Here is a 26,824-nt window from a genome sequence, read left to right on the forward strand (position 1 = left end):
GATTTCTATGATAGTGAAGATAAAAAGCTCCATTTCTTCAGAAGATGGAGTCTATCAGCTATTGAGAACTCAGTTAAGAAAACCAAATCACTACACTGAGCAGAACCCAAGGCAGATTAATCACTTGCTCTTAACATCTGCTACAGTCCTTTGATCATGCCTGGTGGACAGAAACAGTTTTACGTACGCTCTCCCAAATCACTGCATATCACAATCACATTCTTGCATTTTGTTCCCGTTAATCTTTCCACTATTAACTGTAGCTAGAACCTAATTTTCCTGGAGACCTCACATTAAAATCATGGATATTATCAGCTCACAGTAAAACTGGATATTGCCAGCTCCCAGGGCCCACAGGTAGGTTTCTGTGAGCATGTCCCTTATTTCACCATTTGCTAGCTTCCAGAAATACTAGTTTGCTGGCTTCAGCATCTGGGAAGATTCCTGAGATACCACTGACCAACCATAATTCTGAGTTGCATTTCACTGTATTTACCACAAATTTCAGCTGGTGCTATACCATAATGCTTTCTCACAAAGTCAGAGGAAATGCACAGCTTCAGGTTATCTCACTCTTTTTTTGCTGATGCCTGCAGAGGCTCTCCCCAGCCTCCCACCCCCTGATGCAGTCCCAGTTCTTCCTTTATGCCCTGATGCTTTTTAGAGCCTTTTGACCTAACTAACTGAAACAAGTAACTGACTGAACTAATTCAGCAGAAAGCTGTGTATTTTTCTGCCTGGTTATGTTTCTGCTGGGCTACTGAGTTGATGCAGCCATTGCAGATTGGGAGAGAAGCAGCAAGATTCAACAATTACTGCACAAAATAAGGCACTGAAAAGCAGATTTGGAAATGAAAAGGTGCTTTCAGCAGCAGTGTGCTGTTAAATTTGAGTACCATCTCCCACGAAATCATTGCCCAAGAACCCATCTCTTTTTCCTTTGCAAGTTTTATTCCATGTTCGTATATGTTTCATTCATAGAAAAGGCCTTAGTTTGTGTAGCTGTTTATTAATGTGTATGTTCTGCCAGACAACTTCATGGTTATTATAAAGAGCAGTATCTCTGCTTTTTACCATTTGATTGAACTGTCAGGGATGATTCTGGATCTAGACTTTCATACTAAATTTTCAAGGAAGTGACACGTCAGGGCTGAAGGGTAACGACCCATAAAGGCGGCCCAATGAGGCTGTAGATCACTCTCCTCAGCCTTTAAAACAACCTTCCATCACTTTAACACCACTGTCCTTCTCACTGCTTATACACACGTGTATGCATATGAAAGCTTATTTATTTCTAACAGTCACCTTTTTGTACCGGAACATGGTAACTGACTTCCTTATTCAACTACAGATTATTAAACCTGATGCCTCTGAATCAGCATTGTAAAAACCTGTATTTTGCTCCTCTTCCTTTTCCATAGTCCCACCCGATGAAGAGAACAATCTTTTGCACAAAAATCTTCCAGAATTACAGTTGTCTCACGGTGCTCAGCTGCTCCTTTTTCCCCTCACCCACAACATTTTCTTCTGTCTGTGGTACTTCAGAAGCACTCCTCCACTCTACAGATCCCTTCTAGAATCACATCATGGTTTACGATAGCACTTAGCATTAAATTTTACTTGGAGTTTACAACTATGAGTAGCCTTTAGTGTTAATACAGGAAGACCAACAAAACCCACAAACAGCTCACAGCAGAAGACTGGTGTTTTATGTGATTCATGCTGCCAACACCCTGCCTAACTACAGGTAGCCTGAGTAAAAGTGTTGAAGGGGAGAGAGATGGGCTGTGTTACACAAGCCCCTTAGAGGCTCCTTGTTTTATACTTAACAACGCAAGGCACAAGCTCAGCCCTTCCCTGGAGAGTAGGCATACATTCAGATGTGAATGGAGATGGGCCTAACGAAAGATCACACATGATCAACATGGGTGGAACTTTCTGGGGACTGGGCTGCACAATTTTAACAAGCCTCTACTCCACATTTTTAAGCTTTTTTCTCTTCAGGTCACATTTTCATGAAGATGGAAAAATATATCCCTGAAATAAAAGCAATTTACTTGCCAAATCTGAAAGCTGTTTTTACAAACCAGAGAGATGCTAGAGGCTGTTCAGTGAAATGGTTATGTTTATAATGGACAAAACCGTGTATTATCCCCTAAATTCATCCTTGTAGTTGGCTTGATTGTTGTAAATGGAACTTTCTAAAAACAAAGCAAACAAATCACAATAAAAGGCAAAACAACCAAAACAAGCTAAAATAAAACAGCTGGAAGCAGATACCCAGCAGGGGCAGTTTCAGTTCAGACTGGCCGTTACGAACAACTGAAAACTAGAATAGAAAGTGCTTAGCAGCGCTAACACTAGCTTTGCTACTAGCTCTGTTATACCTCACTGTTAGGGCTGAGGGAGTTGATTTACCATGCTACCAACAAACTAATTTAATGAATTCTCCTCTCATTAAAAATCTCCCACAGGAGACTACCTGTGCTGTAAAATACAGCAACTATTTCACATCAGGCAATAGTTTAAGTAACAGCTTAGGGAAAACGATACCAAATACTTTTTGTAATTGAAAATGGAAGGGAACACAACAAGAAGCATATAATTACGTGAATTCAAATTTAGCCCAGGCTATCCAGTCTCCTTCAGCAAGGAGTATCATTGAATCAGTAACCACAACTGGTCATGATCCTAGAGGTGCCAAAGACACTGTATTTGTTTGACTTTGGAGCCCCCTCAAATAGAATTGCATGGTTTTGTTCTATTTAATCCATTGTTTATTTAACTGTGCTTTACAAGAGCCACAAGTCTCAGAATACTTCATAAAGAAATCCAAAATTTCTGGATTTCAGCTTATGAATCTGCTTTTCATTTGCATTTTGGAGCTGTCCTGCCCTCAAGTGTCCTATGTTTGTTTTCCAAAGTTGCTATACCTTCAGTCTTCCTTCCCACAGATGAGGGTAAGATAAGGAGAATGGTTGTTTTCCACTAAGCAGACAGACTTGGACAGCTCATATGAAGTGGGGTTTTGTCAGAGCAGTTAAACACTAACAGAAAAAACAAACGGAACATTAGGAGTGGAAATTAAATACGTTAACCCTAATGAGAATACTGATTCCGCTTTCCAGCAAGCTCTTCAGAGCGGAAAACTCCCACACCTTTAGGCAAAGAAATCTAAAGGAAACAGAAGATTTTGGCAGGGGTTTTCAAATGACCCCTGAAAGGCGGCAGGTATCCAAGTCCCATCACACAGCATTGTGCGTCTCTCCCTGTTGTGGCCGTGTTTATGCTCAGCCTGTTTGCAGGAACACGGGAAGCGTGGGGAACGTCACAGAGAGGCACCCCTGAATTACTCTGAAGGACACATCCTGGGCTGGTCGAGAACGTCTCACTTGAGAGTAAGCTAAATACTGCAGTGGGTGACAAAATACACACAAAAATAACTTTTAGTGGTATAGCTCCAGCGAAGAGGGATAGCAGAGAAGAAGTCAAGGTGTTAGAACAACCACACCAAGCAGTTTCATACATGAGCTATGCTGTGCGGCATCCTGAGCCTTGGGGTTCGCACCTGTTGGTTTCCCTCAACACACAGATAACACCAGCGCTCAGTCTGTGCATCCGACTTCATACGGGCCACCCCCCTCACGGCTGCAAAGCTGCAGGCGAGGAGAGGAACTGCCCGCCGTGAGGGGCAGGGGGTGCCCGGCACAGCAATGAGCACCTGCCGCTGGGGTGCAGGGTGTCTGGGTGGTGCAGGCAGGAGACCCTCGGCCCAGCCCCTGCCCATGTCTCTGTGGGAGGTGGCCGTCTGGGGACAAGGAGCTCAGCAGGCATGACTCACTCTCGTTCGTGAGTTCTTCTATCCCCAGCGTGGCCGGGCAGGGGTTTTTAGGCTTAAAAGGCTACAATGAGCCACGGATCTCTCCGCGGCCCGTGGAGCCCTGGCAGACGAGCAGCCGGAGGGCAGGACGAGTCCATGCGGCAGGAGACGCCAGCCCCGGGGCTGGGCCCCGCCAGGCACGGCGCGAAGCTCCGCCGCCCCCGCCAGCACTGGCCCATGTCCCCGCCGCCCCCTCAGCCAAGTGCCACACGACGCCGCGCCCCCGCGCAGGGCGCTCCGCGAGCGGCAGCACGGCCGGGCCGCGGCGCGGGGCCGCCCCGGTAGCGGCAGGCGCCCTCCGCTCCTCCTCGCCCGGGCCCGGGCCCGCCGAGGGGCAGAAGCCAGGGCGGGGGCGGAGAGGCGCGGCCGGCGGTGAGGCGAGCCGTGGCGCCGGCCCCGCGAAGCCTCACGGTGCCCGCCGGGCGCGGGAGGCGGGGCCGGGGGAGGTCGGAGGGCGGCGGGCCGGGCGCGGCGGGCCGAGGTACGGCGGGGCGGCGGAGGGCGCTGGCTCCAGCAGGGGTGAGGCGCCGGGGGGGGGGCGGCTGAGGGTGAGCGGGCCGCGGAGAGCGCGGTGGGGTCCCCTGCGCAGCCACCGGCCTTCTGGCGGGGGCTCCGGCGCGGCGGGCGGGGGCAGCGGGGCGAGGGGCGGGGGCAGCGGGGCCGGGCCCCGCGACCCCGGGCGGGAGAGGGAGGTTCCCCCCGCGGGAGGGCGGCCGGCCGCGCTGGGCCTCGGCCTGCCGGCCTGCCTGGGCCGCGGAGTCGAGGGGATCAAAGGTCGGGCTTTGAGTCTGGCTCCCAGCCCCGCAGGCCCCGTTTTCGGGTGTCCATGGCCCTCTAAAGCCACCTGTCTTGCTGAGGGGTTACAGCTGGGGCGGGGGGGAGTCACTGTGAGTTACTCCCTTTAATATTAAAGGCTTGATGTGAAATGAGTGTGTGCTCTTTCGTGCTGCTGCTTTAACGCTGTGAGCAAGGAAGCACCTGCTGAGGTAGAAAGAAGGATGCGCTTAATTAAGTGTACACTTGGTTTGGGAGGAGGAGGAGGAGAAAGGTGTCTCCCACCTGCAAGCCACTGCCACTGGCGCCTTTACAAAGCACAGCCAGGGAGGCAGGGATCAGTGTCACAGCAGTAACCTCAGTGCTTTTTGGAGGACAGATGCCTAACTTGAGACAACGCACCGAATGTAAAGGTGAGACACAAGGGGCATAGACACAGTCAGGTAAAGTTACTGTATGTAGAGCTTCCTAAGACAGCCTAGGTTTCTGTCTCGAAGTTTTGGGTACACTCTGAAAATTCCTGCTTTTCCTGGTGTTGCTGGGCCTGTGACACTCCGCTCGTAGCACACCAGGTACAGCCTGGTTGAAAGGCCACTAAGCAGGGCACTCACAAGTCCTGTATGTATCCATAGCGTGTGCCCGGGTCAGCCATATGGCACAAGTGCAACAAAACTGATGCTTTGAGTGATGTCAAGCTTTTTGCTTGCATACCTGTATTTTTGACTGGGAAAAATGCACACCACATACATCCCAAAAAAAACCAGTTTCCCCTGATGGAAATTTGGTATATCTCTATAGTGAGGTGTAAGGAAGGGCAGCAGTTAGTGAAAATATGATACAGTAGCCAATAGGCACATCTTTACCTTTTGAATTTTTGACACAGTAATCAAACACAACTCAGGAGAGTGTAGTGTTATTTAGAACACACTAAGTAATGATATATTTTTTTTTTTTTACCGGGAGGAAGGAACTTTTTTGTCTTCAGTTGCAGTGTGTTTTCTTTTCCAGAGTTGGGACCATGGCTGTTGACTGGATTGGGTTTGCATATGCTGCATTGCTGGCTGTTGGAGGTGTTGTGGGTTATACGCGTAAAGGTAAAGATTGGGACTGCAGGATTTGGAAATGAAGTATTTGTTTCCTCTCCACTATGCTTTGTAAAAAAAATAAAAATATGTGAGACGTTAAACTTTTAATGTAATGAACATGACTGCATATTAAATCCATCCTGCGCTACTATAAATTAGCTGAGTCTCATGAGATTTACTTGGGTCACCTTAAGCATTTAAGTGGTCACTTTTTTCTGTTAATCTAATTGATGAGTTTGTTTTCAGAGCAAAAAGGGGCTGTCACGTTATCTTTGACCTTCAGTGTATTATGGACGTTCTCATTTCCTTTAATCATTCCCGTGTTAAGCACAGCAGATAATCTTTGATTAAATCTTCATTTCTACAGAGGCATCCAGGCTTGAATTCTGAGATTTCCAGTTGCACACTGGAAAGAAAAACCTTTACTTGTGTATTCTGATTTGGTGGTTAATTATCTCATGCTGTTAGAATCGTGCATTTCCACTTTAAGATAATCAGGCAGGGTTTAGGTTATTACATACTGCACTGTATTTCAGGCCGTCTGCCGTTTCTGCAGTCCTTTCCAGGTAGCAGCGCCCTGCGGAGCCGAGCACAGCGTCCCGGCAGAGGTCGCAGTAGCAGCGAGGACCGGCTGGCGGCTCTCCGGGCCGGTCCCTCTTGGCTCCCCCACAACGTGCGCATCCCAGCAGCGCATCCGTCTTTTACACTGTGGCCGTCAGCCATCCCGAGTCTTGTGATTCAGAGTTGCTGTTTCCTTGCATAGTGTGCGCATACTTTGCTCATGGAGACATGGCTTTCTGAAAACACTTGCTGTGGTTTTTCTGTTTGCACCTAGCTGCGCTCACTGACTGTCACATTTGCTTGTTCTCGTCACTGTTTTAATAGGTGGTCAGTCCTTGTGGCAAATCTAGATTACTTTGTTATTGGTAATGATTTCTGTTTTCTTGCAAAGTCTTGATTAAAAATATTCAGTATTACAGGACTGGAAGCTAAATGACATCTGGGGTTCTGGATTCTTTATAAGCATTTTGGGATTATCTGGATTAATCCAGATAATGCCTGCTGTTCTGATTCTATGCTTTTATCAGATGTTACTGAGTCATATGTCTATTCAGAAACCTAAGAATATTACTGAAACTCCAGGACTTATGAACCAATTTTGTAATAGCACTGCAAGAAGACATCGAGTTACTTTTTAAAGCCATATTTTTGTCCTCATTGCCATCTGCTTGGGTTTTAATCCTTTATTAATTAAATGTAATGCTGGTGATACCATTTCTTTGTCCAGGACTGATGTCAGACCAAAAGGCCTATGACTACATGTGTTGTCCAGTTTACCCTTTATATATATTGACACATTTCTACCGTTTTTGGAGGCTCTCAAGTGCTATAAGATATGGTTAAAATCAACAGACAGAGAAATTACAAAAATGCTTCTAAAGGTATATATTGGTAGAGAAAATAACTAAATTTGGGGTTGTGCTTCAAAAGTGGTTTTTTTTTTCCCAAATAGCAGTATTAATAGATCCTGATCATCTCCCTCTAATTTAGTCAACATTGGCCCTAATGTCATGTAAGAGAATGACCCAGTTACAGAAACATCACCTGTTTATTCACACTGGGTGAGCTAGTTGCACTGTGGCAAAATTGGTTCTATTTTTTAAATATTTGCATAATACTGTGTAGGAAAAACTACTGTATAAAAGTTGATCTTAAAGACACTGTATTGAGAAATAACACTTGAATGGTTTCTTGCAGGTAGTAAAATCTCTTTAGCTGCTGGTCTTACCTTTGGTTCTGTGGCTGGTTATGGAGCTTACTGCACAACACGTGATCCGAGAAATGTGAAGATATCGTTGTGTAAGTGTTTTACTACAGTAAACAAATGAACAGAAAAAGCTCCCAAAAAGCAATTTCCTTAACTGTATGGAAAATTCTCTCTTTTAAATTTTGAGTTTTGCTTTGGTTTAAATGATAGTTTTTAAATAGAGATTGGCACTTCAATTCCGCTTGCAAAATTCAAGAGCTTAACTGTGGAACTATTTGCAAGGTAAGGCAGACCATTCACACAAAGCTTGCAGGTGTGTGTTACCACCTGGCAGTGTCTCCTTTTATTAGATGGTTACCTAACATTGCAAATACTGTGAAATCCAGCTGAGAAACATGGGAGAGTACTGGAATAAAATAATTAGCGCTACAGATTGGAATGTACTTTTGAGAAGAAAAGTAGGTGTGGGATCCAGTCATGCATAATGTAATGTCTCCTTAGCTCTCAATGAAACAAATAGTTTGATTTGGTGGTGGTTTTTTTTCTTTGCTGCTAAGAAAGACAGAATACAAAGTGTGCAATAATGGTCACATTAGCTAGTTTGCCATGAAACCCTCCTGGAGGCGAGGAGCTACAATCTTTAAGAGGGACGTTATCCTCACACAACTGATTTGCAGTAAGAGCTCTTGGGAACTTGTCTCACTCATGGTTTTAGCAAAGATAGCTTAGGCTGTGGTTTCACATGCAGAAGTGCATTTAAAATACATTTAATCCAGATTGTGTGAGTACACAATCACTTTTTCTGTTAGTTAGAATTTATGGTATACTGTTCATGCTGGCGCTGTGCTTTACACCAGCCACAGCTGTAAAAATTTCCATTTTAAAAAAGTGTTGGAATAGCATTGTTAGCAAAATATGTTCCACCGAGTTCTTCAATAAAGGTGGTAATGGCATACCTGATCTGCCCCTAGATGGCCTAAAATTGGATATTCCACTTTGCCAGCATGACCTTGTTCAAATTAAGTTATCCCACTGTTAAAAAAAACACCCTTTTGTGGAATGATGACAGCCTTAGGTATATGTGTATTTTTGTCATCCAGTGTGAGGTGCTTTTAAGTAGCATATGATACTGTACTTTTATGAGTCAACTAAATCACTAATTTTGGATACAGAATTTGTGGAAAAGAAGACAAATTAAAACTTAATAACTGTTGCCTGTTTCCCAATGCCCTGGTTTTGAAAGGACTAATACAAAATTTCTACTAATCTGCTTATGAACGTCTGATACACTAAAATATTGTGAGTGTTGTGCGGTTCATGTAGGTGTAGGCATGTGAGGACTTTGCACTGGAGAAATGTGTACCAATGTAATAGAAATTATAGCAGTACAGATGAGATATATACCTGCCTTAGAAGGTTCTTGTTATGTAGAGTAAAAGGAGCAAAGACTTTTTAGAGCAGTCTTAGTTTAGAATGTTTACAAGGTAATGTTCTAATTGCTTAAAACCTAAACATGTATTTAATGTTGGCAATGAATGGGTGGCCTCTTCAACATCCACCTGTGCTGAAGGACACAGAGAAGGTGGTCTGAACTAACTGTAGTAATTTTTGCCTGAAGTGAGTTAGGAAGTTTCATACAAAGTATGCTGCCAGCACCAGTCAGGCTGGTTTTAAATCTCTTCCAGGCTGATGTATCTCAGTCTGGAAGAGGGCTTTTTCTGGCTTCTATATACATAGATACCGTAAACCAGGGGTCCTCAAACTTTTTAACCAGGGGGCCGGCACGCGGATGAAGTGGCAGGCAGTCATCTGCGGCTGCTTGGTTTCCCCCCCAACCCCCGGGGGGGGGGGGGGGTCTGTAAATACAGGGGCCGGATTGAGGACCCTGGGGGGCTGTATCTGGCCCGCGGGCCGTAGTTTGAGGACCCCTGCTGTAAACGAATAAAGAACTTAGTAGGAAGACTTCAGAGGAAGGGAGAATTAGACATACTCAGGAACATCTACAGGTCCACCTCTTAAAAACCTTTGATGGCTACTGTTATCTATAATAAGGCTTTCTGTAATAAATGTGTATTGCTTTGGTAGAAAATCATAGTGTTTTCACTTATGCCTAACCTTCTGAGGTGCCAAAAGCAACTAGAGCACAAATGGAAGAAGGACACTTAAGTGCATGGAAGAAAGTGACTGCTCTGAACTTAGAAACCAGTAGAGTAAATTGCAAGGTAAAATGAAGCAAATACCCAAGCTTTTAAAGGTTAGGAAATTAAAAAAAAAAACAAACCCTCTCCAAACCCATAATTATCTGTAGTATTTATCATCTATGCAAGAGTCTCCTACAATAACCTAGGTAGTGTTTTAGTACGAGACCTTGATAGCAGGGGTTTTGTAACTTTCCCTGCATACAGAAAATATGTAGCATACAGATACCCTAGGAAAATTCTTAGTTGTTGTAGAAATTATTCTTTCAGGCATTCTTGCACTCCCTCTGAAATTAAATATCGCTTTCTTAAATACTTTAATGCAATTTTATGTTTGGAGTAGGAGTAGAAATTCAGACTTCAATTATGCAAGTTAGTGCTGTTCAGAGTGCAAGTTGATGCACCTGTCTATTGAATTTCTGATTTGAGCCTGGTTTATTGAATTGAATTTGGCTTGATTTATTGAATTTCTTTGATTCAAGGTGAAATAGTGACTATCTAGCACTTTTGAAAATCAGGTCTAAAAGTTGAACATCTTAAAAACTTGCTGACACATGCAAAAAGCCAGATACTAGTAACTGGCATTACAGAGTGAACATGCTTTGTAGCTTGTAATTAATTGTAAATATACTCGGGGCTCTGGCAAGATGCATACTGTGGAACAGTCCATTCTTCAGACATTCCCGAGAGGATCAAGGCTATGGGACCAGAAAAATAAGAGCAATGGATAATGGAGCATAACAGTTTTTTTGCAGGGCGTCTTTAATGAGTGCACATGCATACCTAGTAGAGTTTTGTAAGATGCTGGTAACTGTCAGAGCTTGCTTGTTAATGCTGGAGTGAGTTTATGACTAATTCTTGACAGTTGTGAGCACAGGACTGTCCACAGGAGGAGACAATGGAGTTTGAAGATAATCAGCCAGATGGTTTAACCGCTTCATAAAAAAGGAAAAGATTTGTGTAACTGCCATTACTTTGGCTGCAAGAGTGATAAAGCCTAGCTGCCCACGAGAGGTCCTGCCTTCTGCCCACTTCTAGGAAGCATTTCAGGTGACAGTTCTTTACCGAAGCTAGCTGTATTTGCAGTTTTACGTATTCTCATCAGTCTTCTCATTTATGTAGTGCTCTGCAGCCATAGTTCGATATGAAATCCCCAAGCCTGACCAGTTCATTGCTACCTCCGTTTTTAGGTTAAACTGCTCCAGGAAGAAGACGCAGTTCCTTTCATGATGTTTGTTTTCTGCTGCTTGCACTGCATTTGTTGCCCTCTTGGGCTGCCCACCTTGTGCCACAGACAAGGACGGTTCCCTCGTAGCAAAAGGAAACACAGGGACTTCTGGTCATGGTGAAGGAGATGCTGATAGCCATATTCTGTAGCTGAAACAAGTGGCAAACCTTCCAATCTAGTTTTTAAGGCTTAGCAAATAAAGAGCTAGCATTCTAAAAAGAAAACAGATAAAGTTGGATACTCTAGCTCCTTGACTAGTTAGAAAACAGCTGCAGTGATCTAGGGCGGTGGGATTTATGAGACACTATTCCTGTAATTCAGCAAACATGTTACTGTTATGGTGAAGAGTCTTCCTACTTTATTTGTATTCCCAGGAATGTAGATACAGGGGAGTAGAAGTCACTGTCTGACAAACTTATTTAGGATCTGTGGAATAGGGTTTAGCATTCTGCTGCATGTGGAAACCTTATTTGTAGCTGAAAGAAATCATAGCAGTGTATTTTGGAAAAGCAAGAATGTTTTTATAGACCTTATCTCTGATCTAATGTTTTATTAAACTACAGTTCATAGCAAAACGAGCAGTGACCTTTGATAACTCTCCATGTTCCTGAATGGTCCACTGGGAGAAGTGAGAAAATAAATATATTAAATTGTCTCTTACAGTTTCAGCTTTTCTTTTGACCATTATAATGGGAATGAGGTTCAAGAGGTCCAAGAAATTAATGCCAGCCGGACTAGTAGCATGCCTGAGGTAAACCTATATTGAGGATCTTTTAAAGATTTCACTGGTTTTCAAATAGTTGCTATTTGACATCTGATTCAAGCCAGTATCAGTGGAAGTTACCATCATCCAACAACTGTATGGTTTAAATGAAATCAGTTTGGAGGTCACAGTCCTGTTTCCAGTGAACAGCTTTTTCATCTCACTAGGCGGATACATCTGATATGGACTGACTTTCTCAGCACAGAAAGGAAAGATCTGCAATTAAATATTAATGCATATTGATAAGGCTCTTGGAAGAACCTGAGGTAAGCCTCAGTGTTTTCAAACACATATGTGTAAAAGTAGTCATCTAATTTCATGTAACACAGTCATCTTAAAAAAGAACAATGTTTTGGTTTAGAAGTGCTGCATTCAGAACTACTGGAAACACAGCACCTTTGAAAACTAGGATGTTTTTGACCTGACCTAAGAACTTTCATTATTATTACTGCAAATTATGATGTTTCTAACCATTCTGACTGCTTTATTGCTGCTGTTTATTTTGGCATTCTGGAAAACATTATTTTCTGTACTTATTATTTTGGAATTGAATTATGAAGTAAAAACTTCTTTTCCAGTGAGTCTGCAACTCAAAACATTTTTCAACTGTAAGTCATAATCTCCATCTTCTGAAGGAATAGTAACCGTTGCTTCGTTGTTACCAGATTTAATATAACACCATTAAGTGTTTTACTGCAGTTACATACAGGGAGGAAAAAATTATACGCAAGTAGTCAAGATGCAGGACTTAAACTGGAAAATGTTATTTTCCATTGTGGATCTCTTTTCAAGCCTCGGTGGACTGCGTGTTTCAACAGACACTGAGGCTGTAGATTTAGAATTTTAAAAAGATTGCTTACTAGAGGCTCTAGCGTCAGGTATTTATGATTGCACTGTTATTTAATGATGACTTTCACTGGTTTTATTCATGCACAACCATATTTATGGGGTTTTTTTCTGGATTTTTTTTTTTTGCAGCCTTTTGATGATTTTGAGGCTTGTTTTTATGCTGCTGTAGGAGAATTCAGCAACTTAACCAAAGCATGACTGCCATGCCCACCGAACAGGCAAGCTCTCCATACCTGAAAGACAAGTTCGAACACAAGTCTTACATTGCATTTATCTTTTCTGTAAAAGATCTGTACCTGTTATTTGATTATTGACATTTACCGATATTTTGCAGGCTTTTTTTTTTAAACTAAAACAAGTGTTTTGTTGATGATCTATTTTGATCTACTTCTGCTAAGCAGTCTGTTAACTCAAGGGATCTTTTCTGTTTGCTATCTTTTAGGGGTGCTGAGCACCCCAAGAAATTGAGTTAGTCTTGCACTGTATCACTGAGAGAATATATCTAAATACATGTTTATGCTAAAAAGGTATATTGTATTGGACCATAATTTTGTAGCTTCTGAGATTAAGTAATCAATTCTAATCATAGTGTCAATTACTAACCAAAGGCTCAGGCCTGTACTGGGTTGCACTAGAAAACCCACCTTCCTTTGAAACATACGTTCTTGTTCTGCTGCTTCTAAATGTAAAAACTGTTTTCAGTGATCAAATAAAATGGAAAAAGTTTGAAGCTTCTCACTATTTTATGCAGACTAGCGAGCCGTTTTGTCAGTGAAGAGTCTGGTGATCTGCATTGTACTTGGTACTGGTTTAAAACGTGCACCGTGCTGTAATTTCCCACTGACATGAGACAACTGAGCAAGGTTCACCATCTTGCACAAATAGGTTCTGAACTCTCAGTCTTAATATTCTTTTTAACAGGTTTGCTGTTGTGGTCTTACACAGATTATCTTCCTGAAGTCCTCCCCATCCGCAAAAGAGACTATTCAGACAAACTATTCAGGGACTGAAGTTGCTTTGGTTTGCTTAGAAAATAATTGAAATACTCCCTGGGTCTCAAAGCTTGGCTAAAACTATCTTCTGGTGCACAGGACTGTGCAGCCCTAATCATTAGGAAACTGAATATGGGTGAGTGCACTACTGAAGACAAAGAGAAATTTTATTTCTTTTCATTTTTTTCATACAGAGCTTGCTTATAAAGGCTATCATGTATCAGATCTTAATGCTGCGCAAATCCATCCACAGAATACCAAGATTATTCTTGGCAGGGGCTTAGGTGGTCACAAGGTGTTGTGAGCAACTCAGGTGTCTAAGTATAACCGACCAAGAAAAAGGGCACACACACACCCCCCCCCAAAAAAAAAAAAACAAACCAAAACCCACCAGCCCCAAACCACAGCCTCCAGCTCTGGAATCTTTTGCTAACCATGTTGGTATCAGGCACACACAGGTATTGCCAGTGACTGAGCTGGTTGGGATGACAGCTGGACACAGAAGATGTGGTTCATTTCATCCTGAGGCAGAACTTCAAGGCACACCAGAGGAATTAACTGCCATGTACCCTAACAGGCTTGAGTAACCAGTGCCAATTTGCATATCTGTACTGCAGACAAGGTGAATCCTGCCTTATAGATTAAGCTCCAATGAAAAGTTTAGGCAAGCTAGCACTGAAATGCAGAAGCCATCCTGCAGTTGCAGCTACCCCGTATCCTAAATGCAACAAGATGTTATTTTTGAGCACATCCAGAGCTGAGCCTTTGGGGCATTCTCTGAATTAGCCCTTGGTTGGGGGGCTGGGACTAGCTTCCCAGTCCAACTGTTATCCAGACGCTTTTGCAGAAATTCCTGAGCTGCCCAAACAAGTAGCATTGTTAGCAAGTCCAACATATCCCTGTGGGCCTGAAGACTCACAAAATGTAAAGTGATGTCCTGTGCCAGTTTCTGTCATGGTTCAGCAATCAGCACTTGTTTGGAGCAGAGGTAAAGCTCAATGACAGCGGAGTACTATAGTGGACATAGCAAATACTGCTACCTTGGTAATTTTAATGTAAGACTTTTAGGACCTCATCTGGGGAGTGCCTAGGCAATTGGGGTGTTTTCAGTTTGTACCTCTCAGATGTGTTCTGTGGCTCAAGTTAGAATTAACTTTACTAGGCAACAATTCTGTATATACACTGGCTGACCGTTTTCTCTGCCCAATCAGTTCAAGTCCTGCTGAGAAAAACACCTAACTGAAAGAAAGAATAGTTTATGGCACTGTTCTTAAAGGGAACAGTGATGGTTCCCATGAAATTAGGGTAAAGAATCTGAAAGAGTAGTGAATGCTTTAATCACTGTTGAGATAAACCTAACCCTTTTAATGAAAAGGTAAACAGCCAGTGCAGTTCTCTTGACAACTACTTGGGAAGGGGCTGGAGAATGTAAAACCTTATAAAAAAAAAACAAACAGTCAAGTGGTTATTTTCCTCACTGTTACCATCTAGCCAAGCAGCAAGAAGAGCAAGGGAATAGGCGCTTTCAGTAGATGGAAACACCATCAGGCTAATTAAACACAAGTACTTTGATCTTTCAGTGAACAAAACCACTTCCAAAAGATTCATGTGGTGATTAAAAAAGTTTCTTACTTTTGCCATAAACTCACCAGGCTTGTGAGTTTTAGGGTTTATTTATTTATTTATTAAACTGCTGCTCTGAAAGTACAGAGACAGCAGTGAAATACAGCAGGGGGGCAGTGAACATTGATTGAGGAGACCACCTAGAGAGAAAACAAAAAGATCTAGGCCTGAATTTAAATAACTTCCCCATTTTTATGGAGTGGCTCTTCTCTCCTGCACTCTATGAAGTGGTGGGGGCTTTCTACAGTACTCTGCAAGCTATAGCTGAAACATTTTACCCTACCAGGCATGTACTGTAATTAAACACAAAGTATCAGCATATTTTATTTCATGTAACTGCTCCATGAAATATCACTTTCTGGACTCAACAGGTCCAAATCAGCCTTTTACGCTAATTTAAAAGTGTATTATGTTTCAACAATTATCATGCAAGCTACAGAATACATGTATGCAGTTTACACTTACAAGGCACAGCTCTGGCAATATACTAACTACAGTTGTATGATCTTCGGCAGCCAAATGATTAGATATTGAATATCTTCCTCACATTGGCAATAAACTTCTCATCTGCTGGTGGCTTCCTCTGGCTGCCAGGCTGCAAGAATTTTTTGATTGTTGGAATGTTGCTTGTTCTTCCTTTAAAAGCCTGTAAGGGGCAGCAGTAAAGCCAATGACAGTAAGGAAATTGTAATTCCATCCTTTATAACTTAAAAATCAGGTGACCTGGATATTTACTTGTCATTCCTATTTATTAAACTGAGAAAGGTAGCAGCTCCTTATAGCCAGCTCAGCCCTCAGCATTTTCCATTTAAAAAAAAAAAAAAAAAAAAACAAACCACAAAACCCCAACATACTACTGAATTGGAAAATTCAGGTGTGAATATTCTGATTGGCAATGCTGGTGCTATGAAGTTTAGCTTGGTTTCCCAGATGGGGATGGGAGAGTTTAATATTGAAGAGTTAAGGTTCATCTAGAAAAAGTGGAAGAAAAAAGGAAAAAAAAGCAAAAAAAGATACATTTGGACAAAAAAAGCGGCAAAAGCAGCAATACTTCAGTGCAAAGCACAATGGAAGACAAGACATAAGAAATTTAACAAGTTTTGTGTATGATTTCTTCAAAATATAATTTTGCTAGCAAAAAGAGAATAACAAGAGCTGCAGACACAGCAGGCTGCAGGCTTCCCCTCCTGATGCTCACTGTGTGTTTGAAGACATAGAAGCAGCAGTTTACTAACGCTACCAGTTTGGTCCTGTAAGTGAATTCCTGCCAGCTGAGAACAGCTGGGAAAAGCAGAGCTGGAGAAAGGTGAGCCCCCAGCAGCTCTGGGAGCAAGGCAGTGCACCTGTTTTCAGGTGGTTGTAGCCCACAGAAGTGGACCAGAGAACTGTCAGTAACAGTACAATGGTTCAAAAGATTTAACCATCAGCTAGCTTTTAAAACTGGGCAGTGAAATTTGTATGTTATATGCCATGTTGAGATCAGATGATTACCAACCTGCAGCAGAGGGAACGCAGACAGTATATCAGGCTTGCATTCTTCTGCCATTAAAATGGCTTCCAGCAGATGTATGTCTGCCCAGCTTAATTTGTTGCCAACAAGATAATCATGCCCATGGTCTTTTAAGGCCTACAAAATACAAACAAATAACAGAAGTCATATAGGATGTAACAATTTGATCTAGATATTTAATTACAGACAGATTTCTACAAAAACACACAGCACAGCAAATCCATGCAAGAACCTATAAAGTCAGGAAGTGATAGATATTCTCACAACAAAAAATCAAACCAGAACTCATGTTTCAGTGTGCACAGACCTATCACTCACTCTAACCTACTGCACCAGGTAACTGTAGCAAGTCCACTATCATAAGAAATACTTAAATCATACAAAAGAAACAGGATAGAGAGGATATAGTAATTGGAAGAGGTAGCAAGGACAGTTTACCTGTAGCATGCTTTGATTTTTGTAAAAAAAGTCAAGTGAATTCCCAGATGTTTCAGCCAAATTTGAGATTGCTGATTATAGTTGAAATAGGTCAGGAATGAAGGAACACAGCCTTTCCATCCTTCATCCTGTATGGAAGGATTCTTTCATGGCAAACTGCTGATGCAAGAATCACAGTCTTCCAAGGCTACTAAGAGCTGTAACAAACAAGTTGTGCTGAATGTTGCAACACAGCTTCAGAGCAGTTACCAGCGCTCCAGCCTACCTTTTTCTTGAAGACTGTGACACTTAGAGCAGGAGCAAGAGAAGGAAATGTTTTAGTGCAGCATTAGAGTAGCTTAGGCACAGACACAACGACCAAATGTGCGCTAGAAGTATGACAACAGTCTATGACTTTGGAAGCTGATTCCTTCTCCAGTCCACCTGCCAATTTCACTGTAACAGAGGCAGTAAACTCTGACACAGACAAAGATGATAACTACATGTAGTTATTTCTTATACTGCTCTAACAACATCCAGCCCAGCTCATCTGTCAAAGCCATATGGGAACTCCCAAACTGAGCATCAGAACCAGACAGCCTGCAGTGCCCTACAGTCCCTTTTGCCGCTCTGCCTGGCTGCTGACTGTTTAAAGTGAACACTCACAGCTAGTGCTATTTTCTGTCAGGCTGGCGTAACACATGGACTACAAACCCTGCTAAACCGAATCAATGGTCAACTTAAACAGCTGGTACAGGAGGAAAATTGTTCATCATTCTAACAAAATCAATTAGGCTAAAAATCACGGAAAAGTTTAGTTGTGTCTTCACTGTAAGTAAACAAGGGTTATCTTGAAGACTTCCCTGCAGTGAGTATACACACTGAAACGTAACAGTAATTTCTGCCACCTAGGCACAGGTTCAGAGAGTATGTATGTACATAAATTTGCTTTTTTGGTTATTTATAAATATTTATGTTATATTCATATAATATAATCTTCAAATCTCTGGAAGATTAATGTGTGCAATCAATGTCTCTCAGCACAGCCTTCCATTGCTATGGCAGTGGATCCGTATGAACTCATATTACAGGAGTGCTGGCTTATGTTGTTCATGTGCAAATTTTTTTTCACAGGGCAGCCTCTGTGGGTTTCGCTTCTGCAGTTTAAGACTAATAGAGGCACATGAAATTGCATCAAGACCTGTACTTTCTGAATGGGCTTCAGCTGCCTGTGAACTAAGGATTCAAGCTAGAAACCTGGCTCAGCTCTCAAACAACACGGCTCTGTACCCTTGGCAGAGACTTCTGAGACAACTGCCACGCTCTGAAAAAGCACTGTGAGGAAGTCTGTATAGTACAAGCATACAAAGTACAAAAGATAAAGTTACAAACAGAAGTACACTAGTGAGATAAGGATCACAGCTGGCTCAATTTGAACAGGAAAATGTTAACACCAAAAAAAAAAAAAAATCGTAAAGGGAAAACCAAAACAAAACAACAGAACAAACAGCAAGCTGGTAGAAAATGGCAACTCAGTAACATCCAGCCTATGTTCCAGGGAGAAGAAAAGAACAACTGGTCCCCTCCAGACCAGCTCCTGCCTAGCTAAGAAAGACTCTTCATGTGCTCTACAGGGGTGGCAATGCCTTACCTCGTAGCTCGTTGTAGGCTAACTCTTTGAGGCATGCTAGCCAGTAAATAAATGGTTTATGCTTTTAAGCTAAATACATCCTGTTTGCAGAGCCTCTTTGTGCACACCTAAGGATGTCCAAATAGCAATTCAGAAAAAGACAGTAATAGTCTAAGTATAAAATATGTAAGCAATGGGGTTTAGAAAGTCCGCAGAATCAGGTCCTTAATTATAAAGCGCAATTATATTTAACTTTGAACCGCAAGAGTTGTCGTGGTTTAACCCCAGCCAGCAAGTAAGTACCACGCAGCCGCTTGCTCACTCACTCCCTGCCCCTGCCAGCAGGATGGGGAGGAGAATCAGGAAAAAAGTAAAACTCAAAGAGTTGAGGTAAGAATAATTTAGTAACTGAAATAAAATAAAAATAATAAACAACATCAGCAGCAATTGTAATGAAAAGGAGAGAAAAAGGGAGAGGAATTAAATCCAATGGGAAGAGGGAAAAAAACCCAAGGGATGCACAATACAGTTGTTCATCACTCACCAACCAATGCCCAGCCAGTCCCCAAGCAGTGATCGGAAGGTCCCAGCCAACTCCCCCCAGTTTATATACTCAGCATGACTTTCTATGGCATGGCATACCCCTCTGGCTAGTTTGGATCAGCTGTCCTGGCTGTGCCCTCCCCCCATTCCCCATGCCCCTCCAGCCCTCTCGCTGGCAGGGCCTGAGAAACTGAAAAGTCCTTGACTTAGTATAAACATTCCCAAGCAACAACCAAAACCATCCATGTGCTGTCAACACTGTTCTCACACCAACCCCCAAACACAGCACTGCACCAGCTACTAAGATGAAAATAATCCCAGCCAAAACCAGGACAAGAGTATATTACATTCTCAGGCAACAAGTTCTGAAGGCTGGCACACGCATTTAAATGGTGCATTTATGCAAAATGCTAGAAGCTATCAGTCACTAAGCTAGGTTTAAAAAGTAGGATCTGCTCTTTGAGGAGTCTTAAAAAGAATCAAAGATACTCAGAACTGAAACCACCCAGAAACTACTTTGTGGCCCTCTTCACACTGCTGCATACTGGCTCCATCATAAAGTTCCAGAGTTGCCCCACTTTACTGTCTTTGTGGACTACTGGTGATTTACCACTTACCTTTTCATAAACAGGGAAGTACCTGCTTGAAGCTCGTTCAGTGATTAAGGCAAGATTCTTTTCTTTTGTGTCAGCTGGTTGAAAAGGGAGATACATGATCATTCCCATCAGGTCTGTTGTTCCCTCCACATACATATCAATCCTGAAACAAATACTTCTATTTTACATTTACCGTTTGAACATTCCATTTTGGTTATTTTCCTGAAATACAATGCTGAAGTGATCACTGAGTAAAATGCTTACAAGTGAATGTAACATAAGACACTAGTTTGTTTCCAACTTGTTCTTCCACTTTGATTTTTTTCAAAGTACCTATCTTTATAAACAGGCTTACAGTGTCTGCAACAAGGCAAGGTATAAAAAACAGTCTGCAACTAATGTATCTGAAGCAGAGTTCACACTGTTTTCCATTGATAATCTATTCATCTATGCCATGGGAGGAAAGATCCCATATGCAAACCATGCTAGAGGGAAAAAAAATATTTTTGAGGTCTAATCATGAAAGGATCCCACAGCTACCAACTGTCAGTTCAGACATGCCAGTCCATAATAATCCCCACAGTCTCTGCAGTTTTCCCTCCATTATCACAGAATAAACCCTTTACAGTAAGTGGCAGTCAGTTAAGTTAAGGACTTAACTGAACTTTTGGGTGACTTTTTAAAGAAAAGAGTAAATAAGGATTTTGCTTTTGCATTAGCCCTTTAATTATGAGCACAGAAAGTATCCACAGCTTACACAGTAAAGTGATATTAGGAAAATAGTGGTTTATCTTTCAGTAGCATTAAGCCACTGGATGTCTTTTTTTAAATCAGCTGTGAAAGATTCTTTTCATTTTGAAAAAAGGAAATTAGAACACTTAAAGACACTTCATATTTTTTGCAGGTAGCTGTAGTTTTTCCCTACTGCTTTCCCATTTAAAGAGAGAGGGGAAAAAGGGCATACTTAGCCTTTATTATTGTTTTAAGGTCCTGCAGTTGCCCAGGAACTTAATGCACTTATGGTCTCTGCTACAACATTCTCACTATGTTGACAATTAACAGTCATTCATCAATCACAAGGACCATTCACCTAATCCCTGGATCTGAGGAGTCAAAGCACTGGCAGATGTATATGCACCCTTACAGGCAGCTATTTCACAGTAATATTCTTCTCATAAATATTAAAAATCATGGAAGAGTATTAGTAAGGATAGTATGCACTGTTACCGTACCAGGCTCTCTCCTTCAGGTCTTTTCCATAGAGGTTGTACTTCGCTGCTATGTAGCTGAGGATGGCTCTAGTCTGCACCATCTTCATCCCATCGATCTCCACCATGGGCACTTGCTGGAATAGCAGGGATCCATCTTGGGAAGAAAGAGGAGCAAACTACTCAGACTGCTGCAATAGCACACTGAATATGAGAAAGAGACCTGGTAACACACCAAGACATTTTCACAAGCAAGCGGGAGTTTCAAATCTTTTCTTTACAGGTCACATTGTATTGGAGGTCTTACAAAAATATCACCTGTTGTCCTTCTGTTATACTGGTGTGAATTTATGTTTAGGGTACAGTTTACAAACTCACCATTGCGTAATTTTTCTAGGTCCTCCTTTGTTTCTATGAATTCTTCCTCAAACTGAAAGGCAACAATAGAAAACAACACTGTTTCACTCCAAAGGCAATTGAGAAGTGGAAAGAAGTATGGAAGTTGGACTCTACGTCTCCACACTATCCCCCATACTTCTCATGATTGTGTTGACCCCCTACTCCTATTCATCTCTTTGCTACAGCAAATAACCCAGGACTACAGTGTCCCCAGCCTCATAGTAAGTTTCCCTCATTATAAAGACCAGTCTATTTGCCTGCATGAACGATTAACAGACACCAAATCATTCACTTAAAAGCAGCTGATGCCACATGAAATAATTGAGAAATTTAAAATATCTTATGCCTCTGTCAGACAGCATTTATCTCCCTCTTTCCCCCTCTGGCATTTTTATTTTTTAATGAGAAGGACATTCAAATGACAGCAAGATCTTTGTTTCCTCAGCACTCGTGCTCTGCAGCTTCTCTGTCAGCAACATTCACAAGTAAGCACTATTAAAAAAGCCTTTTATTTCCAATGAAGTCTAAATAGTTTGAGAAAATAGTTTCAAAGCACTATAATCAAACAAAAAATGAATGTAGAAATTAAGATTAAAGACAGGATGGTTTTCACCTGTGAATCTAGATAGCTCCCCTACTGCCTTCAGGGCAGCTCTGTTGATTTGTACCACTGAGATCCTGACCCAAAGAATGAAAAGCACCTTGTTTGGAGATAACATTCTAAAGTGTTTCATGTGGTACCATGGTCTTGCAGTAAAGAACAATCATGAGGCACAGGGAAGTAATGAGTGTTCAGAAAAAGTCAGAGATACACAGGTTTGGTCTGTAGCAACAATTTTTGATCTCAGCTTAAAGTATGTTTAAAAAATGTTCAATTCTCTTTGCATGTTAAAATCCTTCTACTGTGCAGCCATTGCCCAAGGCACACATTAAACACAACACAGGAGAGTGTATCACTGAAGCTAAGCATTCTGCATCATAATATGCAATGTTATGCGTATCTCTAAGCATAGACGCAACTGGGAAACCTTTCCAAAGATTACCTATTTTAATCACAGATTAATCTGATCACTTTATAAAAAAGTACAAACCTCAACCCCGGCTGCTGCTAACAGCCATCGGATTGACTCCATCTTCCCCCTTCCATTGGTGTAGTGCAGCTTGGGTTTCCCTGCCATGATTTCAGAGTTCTTGTTTCCTGATAAATTCAAGATTATGATCTTATAGGAAGCATCATTTAACTTAGCATTTAAAATGTTCCCATCCAAATTACTACAGTTAGATGAATGTGAAAGCAGAAGTGCAGTCAAAGCCTAGATACTTGGGTTTGATGCAACCAAGTTTCCTGTGGATCAGTGGAAATAACCAAGAAGTACACACTACCAGCATATGCAGCAATTCAAAAACGAATCATGACAGAATGTAAAAAGCATCTACTAAATCCTATACATATCTTTTAAAATATTAACATAGCTTTAAGAGCTCACAAGAGTTTTATATCCAAAGCAGCACTGTATGGTATTCCTGAATAAATACATTTTTAACCCTGTAGTGATGCAACCTCTTTAGTTGGCATTGGGTTTTGTGACAGCATCCGTGTCATACCAGACTTGAAAACATTTATGTCGAATGAATTGCTTCATAAGAACATCAACCCAGAGACAGCAGCACTATTTTCACCTGTCTCATTATGACATTTCAGAGCCCCATGGTACTGTAACTTTACAAACACAAGCTTATAACAGCAATATATATTCCAGCATGTATTTCACCAGGCCTGCTGACTTCCATATTTAGCTAGTTCTGTTTTGACCATTAACCAAATCACAATACATCCATTGTAGAGAATGTGGACCGACTTAAAACCCACTCCAATTTTACAACCAACAGTTAAACTGTAACAGGGCTTTATATCCTATTTGCCCTGAAAATTCAACTTTAAAATCAGACCCAAACAAACGAGCCCATGACCTCTGTTGGGCAGATACTGCCTGGTCAATGTCCCCAGCAGCAGGGGACTGAAGTCAGCCCATCGAATCATGGCACTGGGATGAAACACTTAATCCTTTCAAATTTCACTAACAAGTGTAGTCACATGCACTTGAACTCAGCATGTATGAACTCAGCAGCTGATGTGAGCTTGCTTGGTGCTGAAAACAAAGCTAACACTGTCCTCATCACTAATGGATCCCAGAAGAACGAAGCAGATTTAATAAGACGACAGAGTCACAGACTAACAAGAGTGCCTCACCATTAAGCTAAGGTTTTATCTGTTTACAGGCAGGCTTATTTATTCTTGCACAGACTTCACGGTATGTAATTGAGTCACAAAGCGGAAACTTTGGCCATAATCCCAACGGCATCAATGAAGAGGCACAAACAGAAAGTACAACAGTGAGAGAGGAGACTATATCCCTGGCCTTCTCCACTGAAGTCCTTTGTGTTGGGTGGTATTTTCAATAGGCAGCCACTGCTGTACTACGGGCTGGACTCACAGAAGAAACCTGGAGCCCCAGTCTAATATACAGGTCTTCAAAACCGCTACTCAGATTCCACCTAGGCCTGACAATGCCTATATCCCCAGACACCTCAGTCTTTTGCAACAAAGTTCTCATTATACATAAATATATGCTTGATAATAAAGACTTTATTATATCTTGACAGTTTAGAGTTGGCATCTAGTCCAGAGCTGCTGGATGCTGAGCTAGATTCCTAATACCTGAATAGCAAAAGGGCGCATAAAGAAGGCATTTAGAGAAATGCCTTATCTACCTTACCAGGCCCTACACACAGAAGGCCATGACCTGTGCTCCACGACCTAGTTCCCATAAGCGTGAGCTGCTTTATACCAAGTGAAAGAGCTCTCAACCTTCCGTACTTCAAAAATACTTAATTCCCTGGCACTCAGCAAGTAGACGATAGTTCCACCAAAGAACTGTGCTTGGGCCGTGCTCACAGAATGGACAAGCACACCTCTAGCACGTAGGATCAAAGCTGGGAAACACACTACAAGGACAGGGTAGCGTTGAGCAGAAAGAACAAACCTCCCTGACCTCTCCCCAAATGAGAGGCAGAGCTGATAAAAACCAGCCCAGCCAGAGCCCTGCTTGCTAGCATCAGCTCAGTGCCCCACTCCAAACAGCCGGGAAAGCTGAGGAGCAGAGCAAGCGTCCGTGGAAAAAATTCCAGGTACCAACACAACCTGTACTTGTTCATCACAGTTCCTTACAGGGACTGGCCAAGGGTTGAGGATTTTTGCGCAAGTAAGAAAAAGCTCACATTTTCCTGGAACTGCGCTTAAGGACTGACTTGGGGGTTTCAGCTGAATGCTTATATAGGTTGCAAAGTACTTGGGTAACTCTGCTGCTGCTCTGCGATGAATAGCCCTTGGTAAAGCAGTGAGCCATTAAAGAGTAACAAAATTGGTAAATTATCTTTCTTGAATAGCAGTAACAGACCTGAAAATAAATCACAAACTTCCTTGATGTTCTAGGGCATCAGACCTTCCTCAGACCTCAGCACTGTCCTCACAGTGAGAAACAAGCAAGTGAATTTAACAGCAAGCTCGTATCCTGATGCAAGATCTTAATCCTTCTTCTCAGCTGAACGCGGACCCCAAAGCAGTTCCCTGCACCGCGCTGTTCCTCCAACACAGCCCAACAGGGCGGCCCGAGCAGAACGCCCTTACACACAGGCCTGCGCCGCACGGCCCGGCCCGGCCCCAGGCCACCTTAAGGCCGTTACTGCTGGCCAGCCCGTGGCGTGGCTGCCGCTGGGACCCCGGCCAAGTCCTGATGCATAAACCGTTCTTCCACCACCCGAGCCAGGAGGAGCGTTTGAACAAGGTGAAAGGCAAATTACCCCAAGAGATTTTAAAACTTTAACTCCAAACAGCAATTCCTCCTCGGGTTCCCTGCTGACCGCACGCAGAGCCAGACACACGCTCCCTCCCTGCGCTCCCACCCGGCGCGGACGGGTCCCCCGCAAGGCAGCGGGCTGGGTAACGCCGGCCGAACACCCCCGGCAGCGGCCGGGCGCTCGGGCTATCCCTGGAGCCAACACCGGCTGTCACGCACCTGGCCCACCGCCCTCCCGGCAGCGGCCGCGGCTGGCCGCCCCTAGCCCCGCAGGGGGCTCCTTCCCGGGGCCGGCTGCCCTGCCCTCCCCGCACCTAGCCGCGGCGGGTAGCGCGCCGAGCGACCGGCGCCGGGCGGCAGAGAGGGCCGCAAGGGGTGGCACAGAGCCCCGCGGCCGGCGGGCCGGAGCTCTGCCCGGGAGCCGCTGACAGCCCCTGCGCCCCGCGGCCAAACTCACACCCCGCGCCGGGCCGCCCCTCGCCCTACCCCACCCCGCACGCCTGCGGGGCCGCCGACCGCCGCCGCAGCCCCCCGGGCCGCCGCCGCCAGTACCCGCCGCACCGCCAACTGGTGCCCCGACCCGGCCAGCTCCGCGCCGACTGCCCCCGCCTCCCGGCCCGCCGCGACGGGGCCGCTCCTCCCCTCAGCGGCCGGGGCGGGCTGACGGGCTGCCCCCGCCCCGCCTCAGGCCCGGCGGCGGCGGGAGGGGGCGAGAGGCGGGGCCCGCGGCCCCCGGGCGAGGTGCCGGGCCGCCGGTGTGCGGGGGCTCTGGCCCTGCGTGGCTGAAGGCGGGGGTCGGCAGCCGCCCGGGGGGCTCCCGTGGCGGGGGGTCGGCAGCCGCGGCCAGGGTTTGCAGCCCAGGTTTCTGACAGCGCTCGTCAGCTGCAGGGGCTGCGGGAGTGCCTCAGTGGGGTGGGAGGGACGCGGCTCTTGAAACAGCTCCAAATGTACACTCTGCTGCGGAAAAACATTGTGGTTTTTCCTTTCTTGATGCTAAAAACTGGTTCCAGCTGCACGACAGCTCTTACAACGGAACTATCTGTGTTAGCAAGAGTTTTAGTGCCCTGACTCTGCCCAGCTTAAAACTTCCAGCACTAGAGCATTGGTTGGTTTTAGGGCACTGGCTGTTGCATTTACATACTTGGTTGATTTGGTGTTTAATTAACATACACATTTACGTGTTCAACTGCCTTGCTAGGCTATCAGTAGTAGAGCTTGACCTGAGTGATTATACTGTTCAACTTAGGTACAACTTATATTTAACTTAAGTTTGATATAATGTAAGTCAACATGAGGTCCAACGTTTCAAGGTCCACTAGTGCATGGCTCCAATGTGATGACTCCTTCCTCAAACAATTAATTTTCAACTTTACAGTTGGTGACCTCAGCTGAGCCTGTAAAGTGCTCTTACTGCTACAGTAGACCTTTTGTTAAAGGAAATACTGGCGAAGCCATGGTACCGGAGTTTTAACAACAAAACAGAGGTGCGGTAGGATCTCTGATC

General features: G+C 43.6%; 2 protein-coding genes across 3 annotated transcripts; one reads left to right on the forward strand and one right to left on the reverse strand.

The window, feature by feature from the left end:
• Positions 1-4,238: 4,238 nt before the first annotated feature.
• Positions 4,239-13,275, forward strand: TMEM14A (transmembrane protein 14A). The gene is made up of 5 exons (XM_037391288.1): positions 4,239-4,361; positions 5,663-5,748; positions 7,498-7,599; positions 11,597-11,684; positions 12,675-13,275. Exons 2-5 carry the CDS (start codon positions 5,673-5,675, stop codon positions 12,712-12,714), a joined length of 306 nt encoding a protein of 101 aa, XP_037247185.1. The 5' UTR covers positions 4,239-4,361; positions 5,663-5,672; the 3' UTR covers positions 12,715-13,275.
• A 2,176-nt stretch (positions 13,276-15,451) lies between these two features.
• On the reverse strand, positions 15,452-26,006 carry LOC119149698 (glutathione S-transferase). 2 transcript variants are annotated; one of them, XM_037391287.1, is made up of 7 exons: positions 25,882-26,006; positions 22,555-22,661; positions 21,443-21,494; positions 21,089-21,221; positions 19,878-20,019; positions 16,656-16,787; positions 15,452-15,806 (listed from the first exon to the last, which is right to left on the reverse strand). In XM_037391287.1, exons 2-7 carry the CDS (start codon positions 22,639-22,641, stop codon positions 15,684-15,686), a joined length of 669 nt encoding a protein of 222 aa, XP_037247184.1. In that variant the 5' UTR covers positions 22,642-22,661; positions 25,882-26,006; the 3' UTR covers positions 15,452-15,683. The 2 variants fall into 2 exon arrangements, with proteins under 2 accessions (XP_037247184.1, XP_037247183.1); XM_037391286.1 differs by having other exon boundaries at positions 25,873-25,995.
• Positions 26,007-26,824: the final 818 nt, after the last annotated feature.

This window comes from Falco rusticolus, chromosome 6 (assembly GCF_015220075.1).
Source record: "Falco rusticolus isolate bFalRus1 chromosome 6, bFalRus1.pri, whole genome shotgun sequence".
Classification (NCBI taxonomy): Eukaryota; Metazoa; Chordata; class Aves; order Falconiformes; family Falconidae; genus Falco; species Falco rusticolus.